Source organism: Camelina sativa, chromosome 4 (assembly GCF_030686135.1).
Source record: "Camelina sativa cultivar CO46 ecotype springtype chromosome 4, ASM3068613v1".
Taxonomy (NCBI): Eukaryota; Viridiplantae; Streptophyta; class Magnoliopsida; order Brassicales; family Brassicaceae; genus Camelina; species Camelina sativa.
In genome coordinates, this window is record NC_141883.1 from 21,280,785 (window position 1) to 21,306,765 (window position 25,981).

Sequence of the window (25,981 nt, forward strand, 5' to 3'; positions counted from 1 at the left end):
TTCAATGGGCGATGTAAAGCTGCAGGTGCGAGCCAGCGGATTGTCTCGGAAGACCAAGTTCGCATTCATCGACGCGCCTCCAGTCTACAACGCCATTTTGGGGTAATATGGATATACGCGATGCAGGCCGTACCATCGACCTATCACCTCTGCCTCAAGTTCCCAACCACCACAGGAATTTGCACACTTTATGGTGACCAGAGGGTAGCCCGAACTTGCTCTGTTATCGAGAAGAAGCAGAGGAAGACTGAGGACGCGTAGCAACTACAGAGCAGAGACCATCTTACCGGTCCCCATAAGCCGGAGAGAGATCGCCTCAAGTCTCCGGAGTATCGAATCTTACAGGTGAACATCGATCCCTCAGTCCCCTCATGAACTGTTGGCATCAGTGCCAAACTGGAAGAGCACATAAAGTCAAAGCTGATCGCTTTTCTGCAATCTCGGTCTTCCACATTCGCCTGGTCAATGAAGGACATGATCGGAATAGACCCCGATGTTATCTGCCACAAGCTCAACGTCGATCCCACATTCAAACCAGTAAGGCAGAAACGACGACGCCTCGGTCCAGATCGGGCCAAAGCAGTCAGGATGAGGTCGAGCGGCTGCTCAAAGCTGACCAGATAATGGAGGTCCAGTATCGTGACTGGCTGGCCAATCCAGTCGTGGTCAAAAAGAAGAACGGTAAATGGAGGGTATGCGTAGATTTCACCGATCTCAACAAAGCATGTCCCAAGGATAGGTTTCCTTTGCCACACATAGACCGTCTCGTCGAAGTCACGGCTCGAAACCAACTGCTCTCATTCATGGATGCCTTCTCAGGTTACAACCAGATCGCCATGAGTTCGACTGACCGCGAAAAAACGGCATTCATTACAGATAGGGGGACCTATTGTTATAAGATCATGCCGTTCGGACTAAAGAACGCTGGAGCAACCTACCAACGGCTGGTAAACATGATGTTCGCTAGTTTGCTTGGAAGAACCATGGAAGTCTACATCGATGATATGCTGGTTAAATCTTTGATCGCAGAGCAGCACATCGAGCATCTCGCCGAGTGTTTCGATATCTTGCATCATTTCCAGATGAAACTGAATCCAACGAAGTGTACATTCGGAGTTACTTCAGGCGAATTCTTGGGGTATATCGTCACAGAGCGGGGGATAGAAGCAAACCCTAAACAAATCGAAGCCATACTGGGACTGCCGTCGCCGACCAACAAGCGAGAAGTGCAACGCCTGACCAGCCGCATCGCAGCTTTAAATCGCTTCATCGCTCGATCAACAGATAAATGCCTCCTTTTCTACCAACTACTCCGCGGAAATAAGGATTTTCACTGGGACGAGGAATGCGAGGTCGCCTTCTGGCAATTTAAGGAGTACTTGACTTGCCACCCAGTATTAGTCAAACCAGAAGACGACGAAACATTGTACCTCTACGTCTCGGTCTCCAGTTCGGCTATCAGCGGAGTGTTGGTTCGAGACGACCGCGGGGATCAAAAACCTATCTTCTATACGAGTAAAGCACTCAACGACGCGGAGTCACGATACTCCACGCTGGAGAAGCTCGCACTCGCAGTGATCATCGCCGCACGGAAGCTCCGACCCTATTTCCTGTCACATTCCGTCGTCGTGTTAACCGATCAGCCACTCCGAACTGTCCTCCATAGCCCCCTCCAATCCGGACGCATGGCGAAATGGGCAGTCGAGCTAAGTGAGTATGACATCGAATACCCCTCCCGTCCAAGCTTGAAATCGCAAGTCCTGGCCGACTTCATCACCGAGCTATCTCCTGACCTCGACGACCCCACTCCTAGGGAAGAGCATTGGACAATGTTCGTCGATGGTTTGTCGGCGAATGAAAGATCCGGAGTGGGACTCATTCTCAGGTCCCTCACTGGTGAAGTTGTCGAGCAAGCATTAAAACTCAACTTCAGAGCGTCAAATAACGAAACGGAGTACGAGGTCGCCCTTGCGGGGCTTCGGTTAGCACGAGGACTCGGAGTAACACATTTGCAAGTCTTCTGTGACTCCCAGCGCGTAGTCAGCCAATTCAGTGGAGAGTTCGACGCCAAAAATAAGCGAATGGGGGCGTATCGGCAGTTGGTCTGAACACTCTCCGGGGAATTCACATCTTTTTCTCTGACAAAGGTCCCACGGAACAAAAACGCGTCAGCCGACGCCCTCGCAGCCCTAGCAAACAGCTCTGACCCTGATTTACGGCGCACCATCCCGATCGAATGCATCGACGCTCCCAGCATCGACCCCGACAATCAGATAGCAGTAATCAACGACGACTTAGTTCCTATGGAGGTCAACGAGCCAATAGAGGATCTGACGGACATCACAAAGCCTCTGGACGATTGGCAAATTGAGATCAAACTCTATATCTCCGACGGCGTCGTCCCACCTGACCGATGGGCAGCCCGACGCTTAAAGGCTAGAAGTGCCAGATACATCCTCTTGGACGGGGAATTATTCCGCCGAAGCGCGTCCGGAGTTTTCCTTACCTGCGTCACTCGGGACGAGGCCGAGCGAATCATGATGGAGGTGCACGAAGGCGAAGGTGGCAACCGTTCTGGCGGACGCGCACTCGCCCTCAAAATAAAAAAGGATGGACACTATTGGCCGACCATGATGGCCGACTGCGAAGCCTTCACAGCGAAGTGCGAAGCCTGTCAGCGCCATGGACCAATGCGACACATCCAGCCCGAACTGCTGAACACCGTGACAGCTCCATATCCTTTCATGCGCTGGGCCATGGACGCTATAAGTTCTCTGTCGGCGTCAAAATCCAAGAAATATGTCCTGGTGTTGACCGATTTCTTCACCAAATGGGTCGAAGCAGAGACCTTCACAAGGATCCAATCCTTGGACGTAACCAATTTCATGTGGAAGAACATCATATGTCGGCACGGACTTCCATACGAGATCGTCACCGATAACGGCACACAATCCGCCTCAGCACTTCGACTCCCCGATACCCGCAAGGAAATGGACAAGCTGGAGCCACTAATAAGTCGATCATCGACGGACTAAAAAGAGACTTGGTCGAAGAAAGGGGGCGTGGGCAGACCACCTTGATGGCGTATTGTGGTCCTATCGAACAACCCCGTGGCGGAGTACGAGACAATCCCCTTTTTCCCTTGCATATGGTCTTGAGGCACTCGCCCCTACCGAAGCAGGAGTCCCGACACTCCGACGTACTATGATGGTCGGCAATCCTGAACTTAACAACAGGATGCTGATTGACCACAACGATTTTGCCGAAGAGCTGCGCGATCAAGCCCTAGTCCGAGTGCAGCACTACCAAGATGCAGCGGCTCAGTATTATAACAAGACTGTTTGTCAACGGCATTTCAACGAAGGCGATCTGGTTCTATGGGAAGTTTTTGAGAACACCAAAGACGTCAACGCCGGTAAACTCGGCGCACGGTGGGAGGGTCTATACCTCGTATCCAGGGCAGTTCGCCCAGGCGTCTACGAACTTGTACCATGGCCGGAGAACGGATCAAAAACTCGTGGAATGCAACCCACTTAAAGCGTTATTACTGCTAAGTCATCGTCACGACCCTAACTAGGAGTTTTCGGGAATCCGAACTCCATTCATCTTTCCTTTGTAATACGAACTACGGTTGGCTTGATCTTCATTTTGGGGTACGTAGGCAATTCCTTGTCCTTTCAAGATTAAGTGAATGCAGCTAAGATATTAATAAAGTCTTTATTTCGAATAGACTTCGATCGGCAGTACGCCAAATTACGCTGAAAGTCATTTGGATTAATTTCCATTACACTTCGTCTAAAAACGTTATTTCAAGTACAAATAGAAAATTTCCATTGAATAATTCGGATAATACGAATGAGCAAATTCTTGATCAATCGCCATTACATGCTTTGGAGATTTGACTTATTAATAAGATAAAAAAAAAGAGGAGAAAAGAGACGCAAAGGAGAAAACCCCTCCTTCTAGCGCGAGTTCTCTTGGAAAAAAAAAAAAAAAAAAAAAAAACAAAACAGAACAAAGAAAGAAAAACCGCCCGTTTTCGGAGTTCGGCGCGGTACGAGGCCCACCTTCACCGTTTTGGATGGTCCTGCAGCCGAAGTGGAGGACGAGGACCAGACAGATCGTCCTCTAAAGGTTCCTCCACCTCCATCTTGATTAGTTCGGCTCGCCAAAACCGGCGTGCCTGCCTTAAGGCCTCAAGTCTATCTGCTGGGACTTCGAAGCCATTAGATACCAAATCTTCCAGGAAGGTGCATGGGCCCTCGACCATATGCCTTTCGCGAAAGATTGGGCCAGCCGATTCCAAAAAATTGGCATATCGCCTCAACCTTTCCAGGGAAGCCCGATAGGCCCAGATGTCCGTGATAAACGGATGCGCGGTATCCTCCAGGGATTGGCGGTTGGCCTCGAGTAGGGCAGGCACATCCATGCGCGCAACCTGTTCCAGGCATGTCGCACGCGCGGCAAGCAACCGGGTCATTCGCAACTTCGCCAAGAAGAAACCTTCGGCGATCATCTCGTTCAGAACCCGAACAGTCCCATCCAAGCGGTAGAACCGACAGATCTCGGCGAGACGTCTGATGAGCTCCCAACCTATAGCTGCGAGTTCGGTACCGTCGGAGCTCCTAGCATATAAGACTCCCCTCCGCGCCAGTCATATCGACGAAGGGGACAGGTGCACGAACCAAAAACGTCTCCGCCCGATCTAGAGCGAAGGGATTATCTGACGCTTAAGTACGCCCGGCATTGCTCGCCGAAGCAGCAATTCTTTCCCAGGCCCGTCTTAGCCATGCGGACCCTATTTATATAGGGTCGTGGGAAGTAACCGCCGCTGAATCCACCAATCACAATACCGCGAAATTTTTGCCGAATCTAGAAAATAATTCTCAAAGACCGCGTAACACATTTAATGCAGCGCGTCTCTTTGTTTCTAAAATATATATATATATATATATATATATATATATATATATATATATATATATATATATATACCGAACTGGGTTAAGTATTGGTATATACCGAACTCACTCTTCGTTGACACCCTGGCCAGGTGATCAACTTGCGTAACTACGCACTATTTTTCAGGATTAAGCCAAACCCAGAATTGTTATTTCGCACCTGATTTTCATATGTAGGGATAAGCCGGACCCAAAGTATTTATTCCGCACCCGATCTTTTAATTTTGGGATAAGCCGAACCCAGAGTATTTATTTCGCACCCAAACTTTAGTTCGGACGGAATGGTTAGCCGAACCCAGAGAATAATTTCGCAGTCCGACATCCGAACTAAAGCAAAGGAGATAAGTCGAGCCCAATATCTCGCCCTCCGACCAAACGTATCCCGTTAGGGCCAAATAGCTTAATTTTTAAAGTTTGATTGATGTTTCCTACCATCGTTTGATAAAAATTGCCGGATGTAAGCCGGGAGACGTCTCGCTTCTGGTACATTTTTCAATAATAAAAATAGCAAACTTTAAATACTCAAATAGCAAAATTCGCCTGCTACAATGCGGCTAAATCTTATTAAATACTCAAATAACACATGTTAATTCTGAACTTGTGCGCCATTCGCTGCGATCTCACGAACACTTGTCTTGAGTCGTTTTGGCATCGGCCACAACAGCTGCAGCCCGGTCTTCTCCCAGTCCTCGGGGCGAGTTTCCAATGCCCTGGCCTTCTGTTCGGACTCATCCAGCAAGTCAATAGTCCTTTTCCTTTTTGCCTTAAGTATGGCAACTTCAGATTCTAAAGTCTTCAGCTGGCGGTCGATCCTACCTTTTTCATATGAAAGTACTGAAGATCCTGTCAATTCTTGATGTGTGCCTGCGATCTGCATAAGCAAAGTCAACAACGGATTAGTTTGGAAGCGGACATTGCGGGATGTCTCGCGATAGTTACCTGACGAAAGAAGGTATCGGCTTCAGCAAGCTTGGCATCATTAGCACGCCTGTTAATATAAAACAGCTTGACGTTTCCTGGAATGAAGTCACCAATCAGGGTAGGATCCATGTGTGTCGGCTTCCGATCTGCTTCCTTTCGGCACTTGTTGCAGTACGCAACCAAGCATGGCGGCACGGATGCTATCTTCTCGAATCCATTCTCGATCCAATATTTTGAGTGGGATTCAAGCATCTCAAGCTTGAGCAGTAATTCACGTTGCGCTTGTTCGGATGCGGCGAGTCGATCGCGGTACTCTGTGTGACGGTCTTCCACCTGATGAAGAAATTTTTCCAGGTCACGTCTTTCTTCCGGTTTGACGCGGAACATCAGCATCCAAGGAGCTCGGATGTTCGGGTAGTAGGCCATCCCCCTTTCGATAGCTTCGGCATTCGAGAACGTCGGGACACCATTCCCGATAAGAGAGGATTCCCCGCTGCTCATAGAGTTCGACATCGCTCTGATTGAAAGTTTTTCGAGAATTGTTTAGTTCGTAGACCGCGCCATTTGATTTATAAGAAAACTGGGGGGTGGAATTTCCATATTCTGTGCAAAATGGCAAATGTGCAAATTTCGAGAATTTGTTGATTTTTTCTGTTTTTGGCAAAAGGAAAAATTCCGGCAAAGAAAAAGAAAAAGTTTCAAAACGGAGAATGGGCCGAACAAGTCGGCAATGTTTTACAAGGGTATTCAAACCCATACTTAATAGAGTTTGGGACAAAAACAAAAAATTAAAGTTCAGCGTCCAAAGCACCGGTCAAATCGGCTTGGAAGCTTTCGGCATTGGAGCCATACGGATGGTAGACGGAGTCTGGAGCCATCGTTCCGGGGTGAAGAAGTCCGTAACCCAGCTGATCAGGGGACATGACAAGGTCGTTTTCATTCAGTTCGAGGACGTCGATCGCTTGGATAGTTTCCTCGGCTTTGGCCTTGTTCTTATCAATCTCCGCGATTCGCTCCTCAGGAATAACGGCCCCCTTCTCGATCAGATATTGCACAGTTTCCTGCACTCCGGTAGCCTGGTTTAATAGGTCTTCCAAAGGGCGAATCTTCTCTTGTTCGACTAAATAAGCCTTGACCTTATTCAATCGAGTCTGCGCTTTCTTCGTTGTTCGCTCCACCTTCTCCAAACGATCCCGTCGAAGTCTTTTAACTTCAAAGTCGATTGGATTTTCAACTCATTGCATGCTCCCTGCAGTTCGGATTTCTCGTCTTCGAGAATAAGCGCTCGGGAATTCAGTTCGCCAATCCTCAGTTCGGATTTAGTGATGATACCATCCTTTTCAGCAAGAAGAGCTTCAAGCTCCTTGATCCTCTCGTCCTTAGCTTTGCTGGCAACTCGGATTTGTTCTGCGCATTCCTTCACCTTTTCAAGCTCAAATCCATACTTTTTATCATTTTTGACTCGCCTATCGTACAACTGACTCAGCGCATTCATCCTGGCGGCAGTATGTGAATTCAAAGAACATACGTCAGTTTTGCCCGCACAAAGTTTGAACAAGTTAAAGAAAATGATAAGGCTAACCATTAAGTGGGATTCGGCGACGTCAAGGAACGCTTGTTGGAACTCTAGTTCGTCCACTGACGGAAGAATTCGACTGGAGATCTTCAAGGTTCGGAAAAGTTCGCCTGAAGCATCACGATTTGTGACCAGAGGGGTATCACCGAAATATTCAAATGTAAACCGATCCGTTTTGTCATTCTCTCTTGCCAGACGGAATCGGTCGGCAGATTCCAGTCCGGCGTCTTCAGCCGAGCGTTTGCGGTTTGCTGCTGGCTGCGGCGCCTTCTTTTTGTGTTTCCTCTTCTTCCTTTTCGGTCCAGCTCCAAGCTGAGGGACATCCTCTTCATCGTTCGGAGGGTCGGCATTCCCTAAAGCTAAGAGAGGGGTATCGCCTTACGCAACATCGACTGTGTTGACGTCTACTTCGGAAGCCCGAGTAGGATCGACGACGGTCTGATCCTGAACAGGATCAACATCAGACCGGTCCTGAGGAGGATCGATGTCGGCTTCGATGGCAGCCTGGGTTTCTCGGCGAACGACCTGGAGACTGTCAGATTCAACGACACGTGACCCGGCTGGCTCCGCAGTTCGTCCCACCGAACTCGCGAAACTTGGGAATGTTGTCCTGGGTTTGCCCATCGCTGTTTCAACACGGATACGGGTAAGAAATTCCCACCAATGATTGTTCCCCGATAGTAGAGCGTTCCTGACAGGATGATAGTCCGGAGCTAGACGTGTTGCGCAAAATGGACGATCTGGAAGCAAGACATGAAAAAGTTAAAATTGGTCAGAGGTGCCGAAGTCAATTAGAACGTACTGGAAATATAAAATCTACCAGGATTTTCATTCCACACTCTTCGATGGAAACCCAATGGATTAACGAGCAAGTAGTGATCGATGCGGACATAAAAGTAGTGGTTCGCCCACTTCTTGAATTTGGAAACTCTTTGACCAGCAAGGAAATTGTGTGCCGGTCTCATATTCACTTCCCAGCTATGCGGACTCTTTGATGACTTGTAATTGGACAGTTGCTCAAAGCATTGAACTCCAATGTTAACTCCGACTTCGGCTGCTATGGTCAGGGCAGCCATAAAGTTACAATTGGCTCCGGGGACAAATTGGCAGATCGCTATCCTGCGTCTTTGGGCGTAGAGTGATATTAATGCTGGGATTGGGAATAAGAGGCGACATTCAGTAAAATAACCCTCGTACAAGCATATATACCCTTCCGGCGGGTTCCAGGGGCGCTGGTCGGCTCGAGGAATAAGAATTGTGACGTTGTTGTTAAATAGACCGCATGCGTTCAGCATGTCGTTCACGGTTTTGATCGAACTCAAACTCTTATCGCCTCCAATTCGTCCTTTATGGTCTAACAAAGGATCGATGTCTTCGATCGAGATTCCTAAAGGTGTGAATCGGTTTTTTCTTGCGACAACACATCTTGAGTCAGTTCGTCACTCCCGTCTTCATGACGAACTGGTAGAGGAGTCTGTGATGATGAAGCTCCAGCTGAGCAGCGAGTTAGAAGAGATGGGATTTCGGAGCCCGATCTACTGGATTCTCCGATCTGCACGACGCGTCTGGAGGTGTGACGAATTAATTGTCCGCTTTCGCTTTCCGGCGAAAAAGAGGGATCCGAAGTGCCCGCCATGATGTGAGTTCGGAGAGTGCTGAAGAAAAATGGAGATAAATAAATAAAAAAAAGAGAGTTCAGAGCAGATTACCTTTCACTGTTGGCAGAAAATGAGAAATGACGAAGGGAGGAGGCGTATTTATAGAGTCGAATGGGCGGCAACCCTACGAAGAGTAATTATGACCTACGCGGCTCTTCGACTTCCGACCTAGCAGATGTGACGCAAACGACACGTGTCATCCGGACGATTCACGGTGAAGTGGCGCGGGAATCCCGGGTAACATCAAATGATTCTTTATGGTCTAGATCGGATATTCTCTTTTCCATAGTTCAAAATATTCAAATTGAATTCCAAATATTTAGAACTGGGGGGGACTAATTGTTGGTGCGGGATTTAGCACCCCCGACATACCGAACTAAACCAGAAAGACAATTTAGTTATTTAACTGGGAATCCGGTTAAGAACTTAGTTAGGTCATTTAAGCCCACTTCGGGTAGAAGAAGCCCGGCCTCGAGGATGAAGAACCAACTTCCACTTCGCCCGGCGGCCGATCTAAGAGGTAGAGTAACTTTCCTTATTTCAGTTCGTCTGATAAGGAAAGTTAATATATTGTGCAATCTATGAATATGTATAAAGAGGGAAAGACTTCTCCATTGTAAAACATCCATCATTGAATACAATTATTCAGTTCTCTTCTTGTTCTTAGCAATAGAAACTCTAGTTCTTCAAAGATCAATTCCCTTTCTTCTAATATCAAAGTTTAGATTGGTTTTCTAGAGAGTTTACTTTACTGAATTTGTTTTCCCCCATAAACAAATTCATTGTGGAAATCCAGTTTCTACAACAATGAAGTTTGATGAGAGTTTTGTCATGTCTTCAACGGTTCGACTAATTTAGTAGTTAAGACATAAAACTAAAATCAGACCCGCAAAAATACAATGTCGTAGAGGTGACTGATGCAGAGAAGAGGAAAACGTAAGGAGATTTTTATTGCTTTTATTTATATAGTAATGGTTCTACTGTCGAAGAATATTTACAATTACAGAGGGAAGTGATTATTGTTCACTGCTTTTATCGAGGAAACTTAACAAAAACCCACTCACAATCCGGCGAGCTATTGGATTAGGAATTTGTCGGCACAAACGTCCGTCGATGTAAGCTACGATACCTGAAGCCACAAAATTCCCAATACCTGCTTTCCACATAAACTTCATTTTCTTCTTCTTCTGGTCATTCATTACCGGTACGATTGCACTACTGGAACCAGTGTCACTAGTCTCCGCATCTGCTTCTTCTTTCTTTGGCCTAAGACCTGTAATGGCCTTGGTGGCGTGCTGTTTCAGTATGCGAATTGCAAAGCTGACGAAGAGATGTTCACACAATGTCATCAACGTTGGTCCGATCTTCCATTCCTGATCATATTGAGATACAAAATCCACATGGCTCAGGCTCCATCAAAATCAAACTCAGAGATCATATTGCTAATGGAATGGAATTATTATCAACCAAACAACCCCAAGTCGAATTTATGCTTATTGCAGAGAAAAGGGATTTGAATCAACCTTGTCTCCATGGAGACGGCGACGAGGACGAGAGCTTGAGGGATCTCCTTTGAGTAATCCCCTGCTTTCGAGAAATTCTTTAACACGGTCTATCATCTCATCTATGAGGGAATTGCTTGGTGGGAGGTTTTTCAGGAAAACCTGTAAGTGAACATGTTTGGTCGGTCAGTCACGGAAATATGGGGTTCATGATTTTTGGTTGGTTCACATATCTTCTAGATAAATTATGATACCGTTTCGTCTTTTCTTGGAATTGCAAAGCAAATCTAGGTTAGAAAATTTTTGTTTTGGCTATTTGTTTACCTGATCGTCAATGACTTTGACTCTGAGATACTCTTGTCTATACGTTGTATCCAACATAGCTTGAAGGTATCCTTCGATGTATAACTGCAAGGAGTTAATATGAGCTTACACAACTAAATCTTGAAAGAATCTGTCACAATAGTTCTAAGAAATTGAAGATATTAGTAGATGTGACCGGAAGCTTATATTTTCCTGGGTTTTACAAGGACAAGGAAGCCGTGACATCCCTCTGTTATATAGAGAAAAACTCAGAGGGATGTCAGAATTTAAGAAGCTCTATGCGTCAGAATTTTCTCAGTTACTCTTCTCTACTCTAATGAAAATATTTAATTTGAAAGACAAGACAAGAAAGGAAATTTCACCTCATCAATACCGGGATTACGATCAAGCTTAATTGTTCTATCAGGTCCACCTTCCATCAAAGCTGTTCCTATCACTGAAGGTTCCATCGCCAGTTTAAGGATTCCATGGTGGAAACCGCTAACCTGGCAGAAGAGAGAAAAGATATATATAGTTTTTTAAACCATTGTGGTATTGAAATATCAGCCTAACGGATCATAAGTAGATGAGTCCTCACCAGTCCGTCAACACCTTTCATTTCTGCACCTCTCAGAACAGAGTCGGAGATTTCAGTGAGAGCAACAAAGATGACATTGGATCCAGCTGTTCTTAGCTGCAATGGTATTTGCATAAGAGGTTGAATGAATAAACTAGGAAATTCACGAGTGATATACTACACGGCACTTACAGTTTTCCCAAGATCGCCAAAGTAACGTCTTGTCCCTGACAATCCTTTGTTGTCAATAAATTTGCTGAGGAGTTTGAAGGTGCCTACAACAGATATACGCAAATTATAATCCCAACTCAACTGGGACTTGATCCATATAGAATAATATCCATCACTTACCCACTGTCAAACCAGGGACATTGACCAAGCCTCGAGAAGGATCAAAAAAGGCATCAAGAGAGGATGATGCAAAATCATCGAACATGGATGCAAAAGCTGGCGGAAGCAACGGACTGCCCTTTGCAATGTAGATTGCTCTCATTGCATACCTAGGGAGCAATTATGCAAGTTCATAATATCCAAAAACACAAGGCAGCTTACTTGGAAGTTTTAGCATAAAAGCAAAAGATGGTACCATGAGTAATGTTTTACACATCGGAGAAGTAGTTCACGCACTGTTATCAAAGCATGAGTGACCAGTACACCATTTAGCTCTACAACCATATTTTTAATCTCTGGAACCTACAGAAAACGAAGTACCAGACAAGCATTAGCTCATAAGAAATGATGTGCATGTATATGCAAAACAGCAAAATTAAGAAAATGAAACGAAATTCTGATTCCCACACCTTAACCACACTATGCAGCAATGACCTCAGAGTTTCTTGAGATGAATTATAGCTCGAATATGAACTCCCAGGAAGAAAATTGGCAGTAATCTAATTGAAAAGAAGAGAAATAGTCATTTACTAATTTAAACACAACATAGAGTATAATCTGAAAAAGAAGGAAATTAGTGCAAATGATAGAGCAAACCTTAATTGGGTGAATTTCAAAATGATCAAAATAATATTGGCTACTTTGCGTATTTGTACTGAGAGATGATCTCCAAAATGCCACAATTCTCATTAAAGTCTCTTCATCTAGGTTCAAATTGACTGGCTGCATCATAAGACGTAAGAATATTATATCCAAATAAAATCAATACATGAAGACTCAGAAGTTGACTCTCTCTTTTAAACATCTCTGCTCATTATTTTAGATAGTGTGAGGAGAAAAGGGTACGGAGAATTTTGAGAAGAGTGGCACAGTAACTGCCTGGTACCTGTAAGATTATTGAGGAGTGCTTGACTTGTGTAACACTGGAACCACTTGATACTAGAACGAAAACAACTTTGAATAGACAATCATTTGCGTCACTTGACCTTGATTGATGCTGACGAAGCATGGCTGCAAAGGGTGCGCCTTCCCATTTGTAATCGACACTCAGAGCCTGCAGCATCCAGAGACAAAATTCCTGTCTTATTTCTACAACCAGAAAGCCAAGCCAACCTTTTGCACGTCATAAAAGAATACCTCTATACATAATTGGTTAAATTTCTGTTGGTCAGTGAACATGGAATGTAGACCAACATTGTCAAGTCTTGCCACTAGGATCGGAGAATAAGAGACGACAGTTTTCTCTTCTGCATTCTACATACATATTTTAACGCAAAATCAAGTTTAGGAGGCAAAAGAAATTTTTGGTTGATGCAAAAAAATGCAGGATATAATACAAATATGAGTTACTCGGAATTGAATTTGAGGAAGTACAATAGAGACTTACTTGCTTCACTTTTTCAAGTAAGTGAATTCCTAAATGGGTTACTCGGAATTGAATTTTCGAACGAGAATGGAATACTGAGTCTCCTTTAAGGCTTTCTGAAACTTCACAAATGCGAATGACTCGAGTCAGACCATCTGCATAGACTTCATATCCGACCTTTACCATCGGTATGCTACTCAATTCCTCGTCAACCGTTTTATGGTCTTTGGTCTTCTTTTTCATCATTAAGTGTGAGGCTATGCTTCTGTGCTGAGTTGCCTTGAAAAGAGGTTTCCATGGACGGACCTTATCTAAGCTGACTTCGCGCAGCGGTATCATGCCTGCAAAATAAAGCTCCAGCTTTTGGTCAATAAGATACTTATGCGTGCTCACTAGATAGATAACATGGAATAAACTGTCGGATTTTGATGTTCCTAGTAGATCTAAAAGGCTGATGGTTTTTAGGCAGGAACATTGCGGGAAGCCAACTATTACCATCTACTATAACTACAAGCTTGTGAGGAAGGGTCATATCATCCCATGCATAATCAGCCCCACTTCTAGGTCCAAGTACTTCAATCTCTGGTGAATCCTGCGATTGTTAAGAAACAAGCCGTGAATGATGCACAGAAATTCAAAAACACAAATGTAGCGATGACAATCAGTAGAAGATGACCAACCTTTTGGTAGTACGTGAGAGATGCAGAATGCAAGAAATTCTCAATTCGATATGGTGGTGGAATCTTTGGTGGTTTTTGGAAGTGCACAGCAAGAGTTGAACCTTCTTCCGTCACATTAACAGATGCAAATTCAATTGCACCTCTGCCTGCTTCACCTGACTGCTTTCTGAACTTGAGGAAAAAACATCCAATTGAAGTGATGCATAATGGGCCTGACCAATTCCAGTTTGCTTTGTTCAACCGAAACTGAATGAATATCAACGGATTTGCATTGTCACTTCCGTGTTTTCTGATAAAATTTTCGAACAGATTGAGTTCTTTCTTCTGGGTAGTTTCTTCCTGCAATACTAAGGCTGCTCTCTGCTTACTTTTGATGGTAATTACGCCTACAGAGTCATCCTTCCCAGAAAGAAAGAGAAGTGATAGAAAGAAAAGTAAATAAATCATGTCCTGATAGAAGTAAATAAATAAATAGGGACATAAAACGAACCTGAAAATAGCGTTGGCGGATGTTGATGGTCTCTTCTGATTCATTGATTACAAGGTGTCTCGGAACAAAAGTCACAATCCGTGATGGAACAAGCATTTTACTTGAGATTGATCTAACTGACAACCCAAACCTTGTAATAAACTGAAACCCAGACTCATTTTTTGTTCCCAAACTAATTTCTGTAAGTCCTGATAAAGCATCCAGATCCAACACTGCTTCAGTTGCCCCATGACCGTCAGCCAATATGACACAAACCTTGCGAGATCTGGCCAAACAAGATGTGTATAATTTATTTAAAAAAATATATAGGCGAAAATATCTATTTACTGAGCACGGATAGCATACCTTAAAAACCACGACCCCTGTGACTTTGGGGGCAAATACAATCCAAACTCAGGGGGGACAATGTGATCAAGTTTCTCCATATCTTCCCTGCATTGTTTACTTCAAATGTAAATAGCCATTACCAACTTTAAGGATTTTATATACTTGTAATGTACCTGGATAGAGGCTTTTGATCAGGAGGAAAGAAGAACAAGGTGCACTCTGAGTCGTTTTTAAGAATGTACGATGTGAAAACAGCTGCCTGCGCCAACCAGAAAGAGTTTTTATAAGGAAAGGCAACCAGGAAGGAAATAGATTTCAAGATCAAAGCACGACCTCCAGTATGCCTCTTTTCCCTAGAGACAATCTCAAGGAAGCACAATATTTTCCACCCGAAAAATCAAGATCAACATCCAAACATTCGGCATTACTCTTCTGCTTCTGTAACTTCTTAACCCACTGACCACTATTGACTGGTTTGCAGCTCGCTTGGGAAGTAGTGAGCGTAACTCTAAAGTATATCATGTCAGGATTAGCATAGAAATCCATAGTTTTCCCACTCTGTACAGTTGCATGCTTGCCAATGTTGTGTCTCTCCATCGAGGTGAACTGATCTGCAAGCGAGAGTAAAAATGTAAAGACAGAAATACAGGTCACCAAAAAGGACATACTTTTCTGCAATTACCAGTCTCTGTCAAAAAAATGGCTGCTTCGGAGGACAAGAAGTTGGACACCTGCACGGTGGGCAAAAGAAAAATTTCCTTCTGCTCTCGCAATGCAATACATGTTTTCTGTTTCTCAAGCACATCAGAGGATGCATCAGGCCGTATGATCGGCACTTCCCTCCGAATGCAATGGATCAGAAAATGCACTTTACCAACACACTGACTTTTGGATGTGACAGAGCAATATGTAGTAGTCAAGGAGACCTTCACTGATTCGATAGATAATGCCCTTTTAACTCCATAACTTAATTTATCGAAAATTCCTGTTAGGCGTACCGCCTTGCCTCCTTCAAGCTCTTCTGACCATTCACTTGCCAGTGACTTCTCACCCTCAAACAAAGTTTCCAAAGATTCAGGTCTAAACGACAGTGAAAAATTACCTGCCATTTGGTTCGCGAAATCAATCAGTATACCAATAAGAAAGTAAGAATATTCACTGTGGTTGATCATCCCTCTACGTTAAGAGAAACTACACTATTGATATTATCTATAGAACTAATGTAGAGAAATACTGGGACTTACATTCATTATATACGAAAAAAAGACAAATAGATGGAAACCTAGTTGCATACGTTATCGTGATGAGGGGCCATTTCAACCTTTCTCGAAAGTTTCAAGTTATGAATATTGTAAGAAACCAAAAGCCTACTATCCAAACATACCAACAGCTAAGGATGTCAATGCCTTCTTCAAATCTCCTGATAAGCTTATGGCATTAAATGCTCCGACTGAATCATCAATTGAACCACCAGGCTTCAGAGGTACAGAAGCAAAATCGTCTCTCTTCTGTTTAGATCGTTGAAAACGTATCTCCATTGGAAGACTGGTCTCGTTATGAATCCTTGTCAAAGGAGAAACTGAGATTGATAAACCATCCTACGAGGTGTAACAAACGCAAAAGTTAAGGTAAAAGTTGCATCGTCAAGCCCACTGGTCGATATTTGATGATATTATAGAAAACCTTGAGAATCAGCTATGACATACCTCAAATCCTTTCTTAATATCAACAACAACAAACGGTCCAGGATGACTCCTCGAATCTATAAAACATATATAAAATTCAGCAGTAGCTACAACTTATGCTTATTCAGGTGGTGAATGCATGAACAGATAGAAGGTTTGAAGTCAAAGTACCTAGAAGTGATACTATCCTTGTTCTCCAAGCTAGTGTTCTTGCTTCTAACAAAGAAACGTTGATGGAAGAGGTTAGGAACTTTCCAGAAGATAGCTGGACCGCAGCCACTGGAGAAGCTTCTGGTTGATTGTTCATTGAATGCCTTAAAAAGATATTACACATTATTAAGGATCTGCCACCTACTTATATATGCAAATTAACTAGACAGTAGTGAACGTCTTTCTCCATTCGCAATTAATTCAAAGGATTATTCTTACTTTAGTACTTTTCTTGTGCACCTTATGGGTAAAAAGAAGTATGCAATATACTAATCGGGAACATAGGAAATAAAACTATTTTAGCAATCTACTCAATAGAGTGCCAAAGACTGTCAGCATTCATCTCGAAGCATGAACACATGCATCTTCTTGTTGCAGAATAAAACAAGGCATTAAGGGACCACGAAGTTACCGAAGAAAAATCGAAGCAGTCTGCTTCCTACCAACTGTGGCAGTCTGCTTCTCATTGAAACGACAAATAAGGTCAAGGCCAGAGAGGTTTTCTACCTGAAAAAGCCAAAAAAAAAAATCATGTTTTCTTAATAGTACAGGTGTATATCACAGAAAAAAGTATGAAAATTATAAAACCATTGAACAGAACTCAAGGAAATGATAACCTTGCAACAATTGGAAAGAATAGAGGAGGTTCTCCAAGAAAATGGACCAGCAAACTCCAGTTTTCCAAGCACAAAAAGGAGCATATCTAACGACAGCTCGGTTACAAAGACCTCCAACTGCACATGCGAGGGAAAAATATGTAACGAGTACGAGTTATATAGCCCTAAGACTTCATGAATAACTAATTAAAAAACTTTACGTACCCTTTCAACTCTGCAATAAATATGGGTAGGTACTTTGCGCATAGTATTTCTAAGATCCTTAGTCTGAAAAGTTGAACGGTAGAAGGCACTAACTTCAACTGGATGAATTAATTCTCGCCTATTCCACCAGAGTAATAGGAAGAAAAAATAAACAGTTGCTGTATGGAATTCTATATAGGCGAGAAAGATGCATAATCAGGGATAGCATACACATCTTAAGAACTCAGGGAAAGAAATTTTCTTACCATTGGTTTGTTTGAGCATCAAAGTACAGCACTAGTATGTTTAATGTGCTCATAATCCTGGCCTTAGAAGATAGCATTTGTACAGTGAGCTGAGTGATATTGATTGAACCACGAAAAAGGGGAAACCTGTCCCTTGTTTCTGAGAGTTCATGGACAATGGTCAGAGATACCCCATCAATTGCGATGGTAATAGAAGGGGGGAAAGAGTCCATCATAGATTGCGTTTCAGACTCATGGATCTCAGAGGAAACCGCAGGTGTAATATTCCGAGTCGCCAAACTTTCACTAAACACTTTAAACTTGAATGGACTTCCTGGCTTCCGGACAAATTCTGGAAAACCATCAATAAATGCAACAGCTGAATCACTCTTCTTGTTGACAAGGTAAAATCTATCTTTGACCAATTTACGGTAGGTCTCCCAGTCAATGTCACCCTTATAATTTTCGGATTCGCCAAAAGATGCTCGAAAGAGTGCTGGTGCATTGTCGTAAAGTCCCGAGACGTTCACAAGATCTGAGCTTGAATGATAGTTTAATCGTAATGGTTCTCCTTTATTGTTTTTAGCATACAAAGATGTCAAGGAAAACCATAAGGTAGATGAATTCCATCCTTGATGGCGGTGGTAGCTGACCTGCACATTGAATTCAAATTTTAGGGGATACCATCTCACTAAAAAGCGGGGTCAAGACAAAAAGGTAGCTGGCCTGATTTTATTCTGAAAACCAAAGAATACTATTTACTTTCTCTCTTCTTGTTGTTCTAATACTGTACTGTACATACCCTGAAAAGAGCTCTTTCTCCGACAAGAGAATAATGAAGGGTACCAGTCACAACACACTTGTCTCCCCTTTCTTCCACTGTAAAGAACATATGTTGGTTTGTATCTTGAATAGCAACAATGGCTCCTATACATATATCAATTTTTCATTAGAAGAAGAACCACAAGTCTTAAGAATGGCTAAAATATTAATATACCTACTTACCATCCGGAACTACAGACTCAAAACTTCTTTCAGATTCGCTGTTGGATGAAGAAGGCCTTTCTAAAGAAGCATGTGTGCTTTCTCCTCCAGGTAACGCAGCAAATGATGAAAGCATAGAAAGTACCATCTGACATAAAAGCACATAATAGGCCAGCAATCATAACTATTTGCAACTATAGTAAATGTGTACACATAAGGCGAATTTCAAAACCGTTTACATATGTGTTCCAAACATGATAACTACACCACAAAGAATGATACCTGCAATTCTGACAGAGAAATGGTAATATCGAATCCCAGAACAGAACAACCGCCGACCCATGCCTGACTAAACTGGTGACCGGTATTTTCTCGCTTCTTCACAGACGCAGAGACACGTAGGTCTTCCAAAATATAGTTTTTATAACGAGAGTGAAATTCTTCCTGTAAATTACTGTTTGCAGAAAATTCTCTTTGAGAACCAAAATCTGCTGAAACACTTGTGCTACCACCTGAACTGATTACATCGTTTTCCTGAAATGATGTTTCAAGAGGAGCACCAGACAGAGAAGAAGAAGTTTCACTAAATGCTGGAGAAGAAAATTGAGTGATATTTATGTCTCTTTGCACGCTCTCAAGAATCTTAGAAAGAACTGATAGCCGAGAAACCTCACAAAGGAACTTCTGTTCTCCGCCTGCCGAATCAAGGGAACTGTGGAGAGTGGTCTCCAGACCAATTTCCCTTATACCTCCTGCAAAATAAAGCAATTATAATTTCTTCTTCGAAACGCCAATTATGAATTTATGCAGCAAAAATGTTGTACAAGTGGATAAAGATAGTACGACTTACCATATTCATCATCACAGACAAAACCCAGTGAAAACTGGGTGACATCTATAGAAGATGCTTCTACGGGGAACCAGTTTTCTTGTTGAGAGGAAATACTAATTTCACTGAAACCTGAATTAGCTTCGAATTTCTCAAGAACTGGTGCAGCATTCTGAATCACTGACACCTTACTCGAAATGAAATGAAGGTACGTGGAGTAACCATGAATTAACCCTTTTAAGGCCTTTGGTTCAAGGACAAAAAGACCACCCTGCCAGCAACATCACGAGTTACTTCACACACGATATAGAGCTACTCAATATGTATATAAAACTAGTAGTGTTTATTATCTACCTCAACAATACAGGAAAGTGACTGAAATTTTCTCCCAATAGATACCGATGCTACAAACTTACTTGACCGACGAATTTCCACCAAAACATTTTTTGTTGAGCCTCTAACTACAAGTAAGTCGGTCAATGCTAAAGTGATGTGTATCCAACGGGTCAAGTTGGATGGTAAAGAGATTGAAGCAGAATCCAACGTGCTCGCTTCTCTCTGAACCTGAACATTGTTTCTAGAAGGTTCATTTGCTGTTGATGCATTTCCTGTAGAATCACCAGCCATACAACTGGCGTCCCCTAGTGCTGATGGACTTAAGCTATCCATAGACACACTCAATAGGCAACTAGAAAGACATGCTTCAAACAAAATATCATGTGACCTGAACAGCAAAGATTCTGTGATAAAGTTGCCAGAACTCTTCCAAATATTACCCTTATATCTGAAGAGAATTGATCGGAGTTCACACAAATCAACATTGACTAAACACTTATGTTCTTCACAAGATAATTCAATGCATGCTTCCTGGACAGAAGACCAGATTTTAGAATTATCTAGCTCCATAAGCTTCTCAAATTTGTCATCTACTACAGGAACATCAAATATCACATCTATATCCTTCAGCTTAATGCTCACTTTAACTAAAAAACGAGTTCTGCAGAAATTCCTTTCGGTCTCATGTTCCACATTCACTGCATCAGACCTGAGAAACTCTTGCCCCAATGAATGACCCGCAGAGCCTAAGCCACTCAAACGATGTGAAAGCCCAGTAACAAAGCTTAGAAGCATCTGGTACAAAATAAGAAAAGTTACTTGAAAGCTTTTTCATAACCTAACAGGTAAATTAGGATCTTAATGCTATTCATATGTTAGGCTCAGATCTTAAACTAAAAAATAAGTACAAGGAAAGGGTCATTTAGAATGAGTAACTCATAAGTACTTAAGGAAGTCTTGATTGGTTTTGCGTGTAATAAACTTATTGTATTACATCCTTTCAATTGATAAACTTATTGTTGTACCACCAAATACAATAACTCATAACTAAAGATGGTACAATGATTTTATGATTAACATCTTTTCTATCATCATAGTAAATCCTTTAGGCATCTTGATAATATCGGTTAGCGACAACTCTATATATAGATATTAATTACTTGGCCTAGAAGAGTACGTTACTACGGAGAATCTATAATCAAGTATCCCACTGACAAAGATTAATGCCATGAAATTATGTAAGCAAGGACAAAAGGCAAACATTTTTAAAGAGACATGTTAATCATGCCGCCGAGTATCTGAACCTTTAGATTAGCTTACCAAAACACATATTAACTCATACAACCAGCAAAGAAGCGAGAAGAGACATAGGAAACTACTTTTCAAAATACTAAGCATATTTTGTAGACATGAACAGCGAAAACTGCCAAGAAAGCATCTCTTACCTGAAAGTAAGCATCTAGGTCATCCGGTTTTGATACAATAGTCAGTCCCAGCACCAACACATCCAAACCAGTTGAGAAACCCATCATAGCTTCGCTAAAGGAATAAACATGCTCTCTGCAATAGATTGCAGTTCTCTCAGTATTATATGGAATTTCACAAAATGTAAGTGGTACAATAGTAAGTCTCCTTTCTATGAGATAGTGTCACTGGAGTTTGGAAACATCTTATGGACATACACTAACTAGTTCAACGAAGCACCTAAGATAAGTCCTATAAGTTGGGAAGGAGATGCAGCAAAGAATCAATCTTCAGCGATAAAATATGGGGTCGAACAGTTCGCATATGACATTGGAACCAAAACAATGTTTAGCTCAGTATAACACATATGTAGCAATATAAGGCAATTAATTTATGTCAACAAAAAGAGAAAAAAAAAGGCAATCAATAACCCACACCTTAAGGATGAAAAGCAGATAGTTACGGGTCTCACTACAAAAATTTGACTCCAGTTCTTTTCTGCCATTTTGCAGAAAGAACAATCAACACCAGAAAACCCTAGGTGTGAAGACAGGGAGTTCCATCCTTGAGAAACATATTTTTCATAACTTGGAATCACCGTTTCACTCAGCCCCAGCTCCTGAAACAAAGGCCTATCTGTTTTTGTGTTATCAGGCCCTTGAAACATCCTTAATGGGGCTACGTCAGATTTTGAAGTCGGCCAGACAACAAACTCAATATCATGGAAATCAAATAATAGAAGATCTTTCTGCCCAATCAAATTATCCACTTCTTTAGCCTTCTCAACTAACAGTTTGACCTGGGGGCCACCAACAAGTATGCCAACCTGAATCTGTCTCTCTGGATGAACTCTATGTAAAGATAATTCAATATTGCCTCTGTAGATCCCATATGCGTCATAACTAGCCATTTCAGGATCAACCCCACTAGTTACCAAAGAACTTGAATGCACCCCTCCAGTATATTCGTCTATAAATAACTTCTGAGCCCATTCAGTCTGCCAAATTAGCAAAGCCATTGAAAACAACGATGAATATTCTAAAACAATATCCATCTTTCCCAATACCACGCTGCATTTCCAGAACTCGGAATCTTGGTTACCAACATCCTCATATGCCATGCAGCTATTAATATCAACGAGTAGACAAGGGTTATCAGAAATTGTAAAAGTACTTTTATCCAACTTCAAGCAATTGCTGTTCCAGTTCAACCACATTTCTCTCAAAAGATTTTGTAGACGCACAATACCTTCATGTTGATCATTGCCATGATTGTTAACTGTTCCGGAAATCCGCTGTGCTGGGTCCATGTCTAGAACAGTTCTCACATCTTCACGCATGTGCTTCTTATTTCCTTCAGAAGAACTACTAGGATCTTTCGTAGATTTCATGAAACGACTGGTATTTTTAAAACTAGAGGACTCAACCTTCAGTTTCCCACAGGAAACAGACAAACACTGAGTAAAACAGCCAACAGTAGACATTACCAAAAACTCATCAACCGAAAGGCAAAGCATGACAACGTTTGAGTCCATGTGTTCAGTCCTGTCTTTTGATGTCATAAAATTTGAAATCATTTTCTCTGGATAAAATGAGACTGAAAGCTTCCCAAGATTTACATCTGCATGAAACTCAAGAGATAGCCGCTCGGAATCATCTTCATTGTTCCTATCAGTTTGTAGTTCTTGGGTCAGCAGTTTGTTTAACCAGAGACAGCATGCTACAGACAAGAACGTTCTACTTATAAGTCTCCAGATATAAGCTAAAACCCATGTGATCTTAGACAAACAATGGAAGTGGCCGTAAGGGGAAGATTCGTCATAAATATCATCAACATTCTGAGAATTTAGACAAGTTCTGTATCTGGCTACTCTCCGCGCCCGTGCAATAGCTTCGGCAGGGAGTTCTTTCTCAATATTACATATCATCTCCCATTTACGTCTTGCAGTTCCAATGTGCCTTTTGTTTTCTGAAAATTTCCAAAGTAATGATTTCTCTGGGATTTTCCTCGAGTACCCAGCTAAAGATAGCAAATACTCGTAAGCATTCACGTATCGCAGCCAGAGGATAACAGCACTAACTACATTCTGGAATGAAAAAGTGTGAGGTGAAATCACCAAGCCAGTTCTGCGAGCAGCTACTTTCCAAAGATGACGTCCATCTCTGACAGAATTGCTATCTTTGGATGATAAATTTGCCAGTCCCATTAAAACCGGAAGATCAGTGGGTCTAAACGAAAAGCTTAGCTCCGGAATGCGGACAATCAGATCAACAAGTTGAAGATTATGCAGCGTAATCAGCATGACAAGGCTGTCAAATGCACAAAGTTCCACGCTATCGTTATTCCGCTTATATCCAATCTTAAAACCGTCGCAACTCAGTGTCCACGAACTACGTCTCAAAGGAAACAAAACTGCAGCAGCTGAACTCCTAACTAAACCAAGATTCCCAAAATTCTCAGAATCACTCCTCAACTCATTGATTTCCAGAACACAACTCAAGTCACTTGAACCCGGTAAACAAACTTGAACATTAATCCCATGTATCTCAACACGTAAATGCCTGAGAAGAAGATTCGAGAAAGAAGTCTTGAGCTTACTTATCTGGGAAGTGCTACGACCCAGCATCTTCTCCAAAATGTCATGTAAGACACATCCCTGAAATTGCCAATACACCCAAACACAAATAAGATCAACAACCAAATCAATCCCAGAGTTAACGAAGATTAGTTAGATACCTCGGGATCAATAGAAGATAGAACTTTCTTTATCTCCTTTGCTACTGTATCACTTGACGCTAGCTTCCTCCTCGAGCTTCCTTCCTCCGTCCCCCTGTACAAAAAAACGCACAATCCGATAAACCCTAACGAACTATCGAATCTAAACCCAATTCACAAAACAACAATTGAGCAATGGGGTTAAGTTACCTGGCCGACAATTTGACATTGACACCGCGAATTTCGATTTTAACCGCCGGAGCTGACCAAACGGAAAACTGAATAACCAAGTGGTCGACAGTGAATTTCTCGAATGGAAAATTCGATCCATCGAGGAGATGATTAAGCTGAGAAACATCGAATCGAAAATTCCGAACGGTGATGAGAGTATCAGTAAACCCTAATTCGACTTGAAGGTCAGGTTCATCCCGAGAAAAAGGGAGCAACAGAGTACGAAGTCTCCGTCGAACCCAATTGCGAAGGAACGTCATGCGAATTCTTTAGTGTGTGGTGTGATCGAACGATTTCGCCATTAAACGAGCTGGAAGAAAGAAAACGGACTTAATATGAGATTGAGAGGCGCTTAGGCTTCCTTATCAGGGCAGAGCGGGAAAGCAAGAGGACAAAGACGAAGTGACGAGAACGAAGCCTTATGGACGCGTGTCAGCCACTTACTTCAGTTGCAGGCGATGAAGCTTCTTCTTTTGCCGTTTCTTTCTTAGAGAACGAGACTACCTGTTGTTTTGTTTTTTTTAAAGAGACTACCTGTTGTTGTTTTCTTTTTAAAGAGACTACCTGTTGTTTTTCTTTGTTAGAGAGACTTCGACTACGACTAATGGCGGACCCACATGTAGTGATGGGAGGTCAGCTGACCTGCCCAAATTTTGGGAAAAAAAAATTTTCTTCACAAGTTTTAGATTTTTTTTTAACAGTTTTATGAGTCCAGCCTAATTTACTTTAACCTGACCTCCCTTAATTTAATTATACAAACAAAAAATCCATTAACCCACAACAAAAAGAAGGATTGTTTTTATTTGTTATACGTTTTTAAAAAAATAAAAAAAGTCTGTTTACCCAAATTTTTAACCTAATAATTTATTCTTTGCACTAAATTAAATAATAAAGAAGAAAAATATCTCTTACTAGTGTCTTTCGAATTCTCTTCTTCACGTACAACAGATTCTTCAAAATCAAGTAAGTTTATATATTAGGTGCAAAACTAGATTTTTTTTTACATTCAAATTAATCATTTTGTTAATTATACTTAGAAATTAGAATTCCAATACAAGTAATGGTTTTAAAGAAACACAAAAATCATCTTTTACTATCAAATTAGAATTCCATTACAAGTTATGATTTTAAAGAAACACAAAATTCATCTTTTACAATAAATTTTTCTAATTTTTTGTTAAAAAATTATATTTAATTTTAGGCTTAAGCTAAACCACATTCTACAAAAGAACAGTAAAATATATGATGCTCAATATATTTCTGAATTTTTTCTACAAAGATGTATTCAAAACTATTACAAATGAAAATGTGATAGAACCTTTGTAGGAATTTTTTTGTAACATTGTAAAATGTATTATAGTTATACTAAGTGCTATTTTTTTTTCTATGTTTTGATCTGGGTAAAAAAAATTCCTGGGTCCGCCACTGCGACTACCTGTTGTTTCCTAGAGGATATTGCTAAAACTTACACGAACCATGAAAAGGTTAGGAAGTTAGACGTATATAGATATCACGTAGTTTTCGTTTTGGTAGCAATGTTAAGTTATAATATATTGTAGTTAATATCAACATTCTGAAAAGTGTAAGGTGATATCACCTAGTTTGTGGTAGCAATGTTTAGTGTATATATTTTGTTTTATAAAAAAATTAGTTATTAATTTATCGCTGTCGCCTTGATCCGCTGACAAGAGCGCAAAGGATTGGTCTTCATCTCTTTTAGTTACTTGGTTT

General features: G+C 41.9%; 3 protein-coding genes across 5 annotated transcripts; 1 reads left to right on the top strand and 2 right to left on the bottom strand.

Moving 5' to 3' along the window:
* Positions 1-3,207: 3,207 nt before the first annotated feature.
* LOC147946041 (uncharacterized) lies at positions 3,208-3,537 on the top strand. Its single transcript, XM_087509469.1, has one exon. The coding sequence runs from the start codon at positions 3,208-3,210 to the stop codon at positions 3,535-3,537; it is 330 nt and encodes a 109-aa protein (XP_087365595.1).
* A 3,133-nt stretch (positions 3,538-6,670) lies between these two features.
* On the bottom strand, positions 6,671-8,753 carry LOC147946042 (meiosis-specific protein ASY2-like). The gene is made up of 4 exons (XM_087509470.1): positions 8,261-8,753; positions 7,841-8,198; positions 7,129-7,750; positions 6,671-7,060 (listed from the first exon to the last, which is right to left on the bottom strand). Exons 1-4 carry the CDS (start codon positions 8,751-8,753, stop codon positions 6,671-6,673), a joined length of 1,863 nt encoding a protein of 620 aa, XP_087365596.1.
* A 1,288-nt stretch (positions 8,754-10,041) lies between these two features.
* On the bottom strand, positions 10,042-24,697 carry LOC104780868 (uncharacterized). 3 transcript variants are annotated; one of them, XM_087510473.1, is made up of 37 exons: positions 24,230-24,663; positions 24,041-24,134; positions 22,553-23,960; positions 21,742-22,428; positions 21,286-21,400; positions 19,859-20,635; positions 19,526-19,775; positions 18,958-19,427; positions 18,697-18,823; positions 18,494-18,618; positions 17,713-18,344; positions 17,468-17,585; positions 17,264-17,380; positions 17,059-17,153; positions 16,608-16,750; positions 16,458-16,513; positions 16,136-16,349; positions 15,434-15,853; positions 15,085-15,362; positions 14,925-15,010; positions 14,770-14,856; positions 14,425-14,689; positions 13,935-14,333; positions 13,750-13,846; positions 13,276-13,595; positions 13,026-13,142; positions 12,775-12,942; positions 12,486-12,611; positions 12,299-12,388; positions 12,085-12,191; positions 11,850-11,998; positions 11,691-11,773; positions 11,520-11,615; positions 11,305-11,427; positions 10,943-11,026; positions 10,640-10,780; positions 10,042-10,489 (listed from the first exon to the last, which is right to left on the bottom strand). In XM_087510473.1, exons 4-37 carry the CDS (start codon positions 22,422-22,424, stop codon positions 10,133-10,135), a joined length of 7,515 nt encoding a protein of 2,504 aa, XP_087366599.1. In that variant the 5' UTR covers positions 22,425-22,428; positions 22,553-23,960; positions 24,041-24,134; positions 24,230-24,663; the 3' UTR covers positions 10,042-10,132. The 3 variants fall into 3 exon arrangements, 2 of the variants coding, with proteins under 2 accessions (XP_087366599.1, XP_087366598.1); XR_015596967.1 differs by having other exon boundaries at positions 12,486-12,607; positions 21,742-23,960; positions 24,230-24,697; XM_087510472.1 differs by having other exon boundaries at positions 21,742-23,960; positions 24,230-24,697.
* Positions 24,698-25,981: the final 1,284 nt, after the last annotated feature.

Excerpts from the sequence above, each read along its gene's own strand:
- LOC147946041 (XM_087509469.1), top strand. The coding sequence starts at position 3,208 with ATGGTCGGCAATCCTGAACTTAACAACAGGATGCTGATTGACCACAAC.
- LOC147946042 (XM_087509470.1), bottom strand. The coding sequence starts at position 8,753 with ATGCTGAACGCATGCGGTCTATTTAACAACAACGTCACAATTCTTATT. Across the intron at positions 8,199-8,260 it reads TGGTAGATTTTATATTTCCA|ATCGTCCATTTTGCGCAACA; the intron begins GTACGTTCTAAT and ends TCTTGCTTCCAG. Across the intron at positions 7,751-7,840 it reads GTCAACACAGTCGATGTTGC|GAAGAAGAGGAAACACAAAA; the intron begins GTAAGGCGATAC and ends TGGACCGAAAAG.
- LOC104780868 (XM_087510472.1), bottom strand. The coding sequence starts at position 24,510 with ATGACGTTCCTTCGCAATTGGGTTCGACGGAGACTTCGTACTCTGTTG. Across the intron at positions 18,619-18,696 it reads TGAGTCTGTAGTTCCGGATG|GAGCCATTGTTGCTATTCAA; the intron begins GTAAGTAGGTAT and ends ATATATGTATAG. Across the intron at positions 17,381-17,467 it reads TTTATTGCAGAGTTGAAAGG|TTGGAGGTCTTTGTAACCGA; the intron begins GTACGTAAAGTT and ends TCGCATGTGCAG.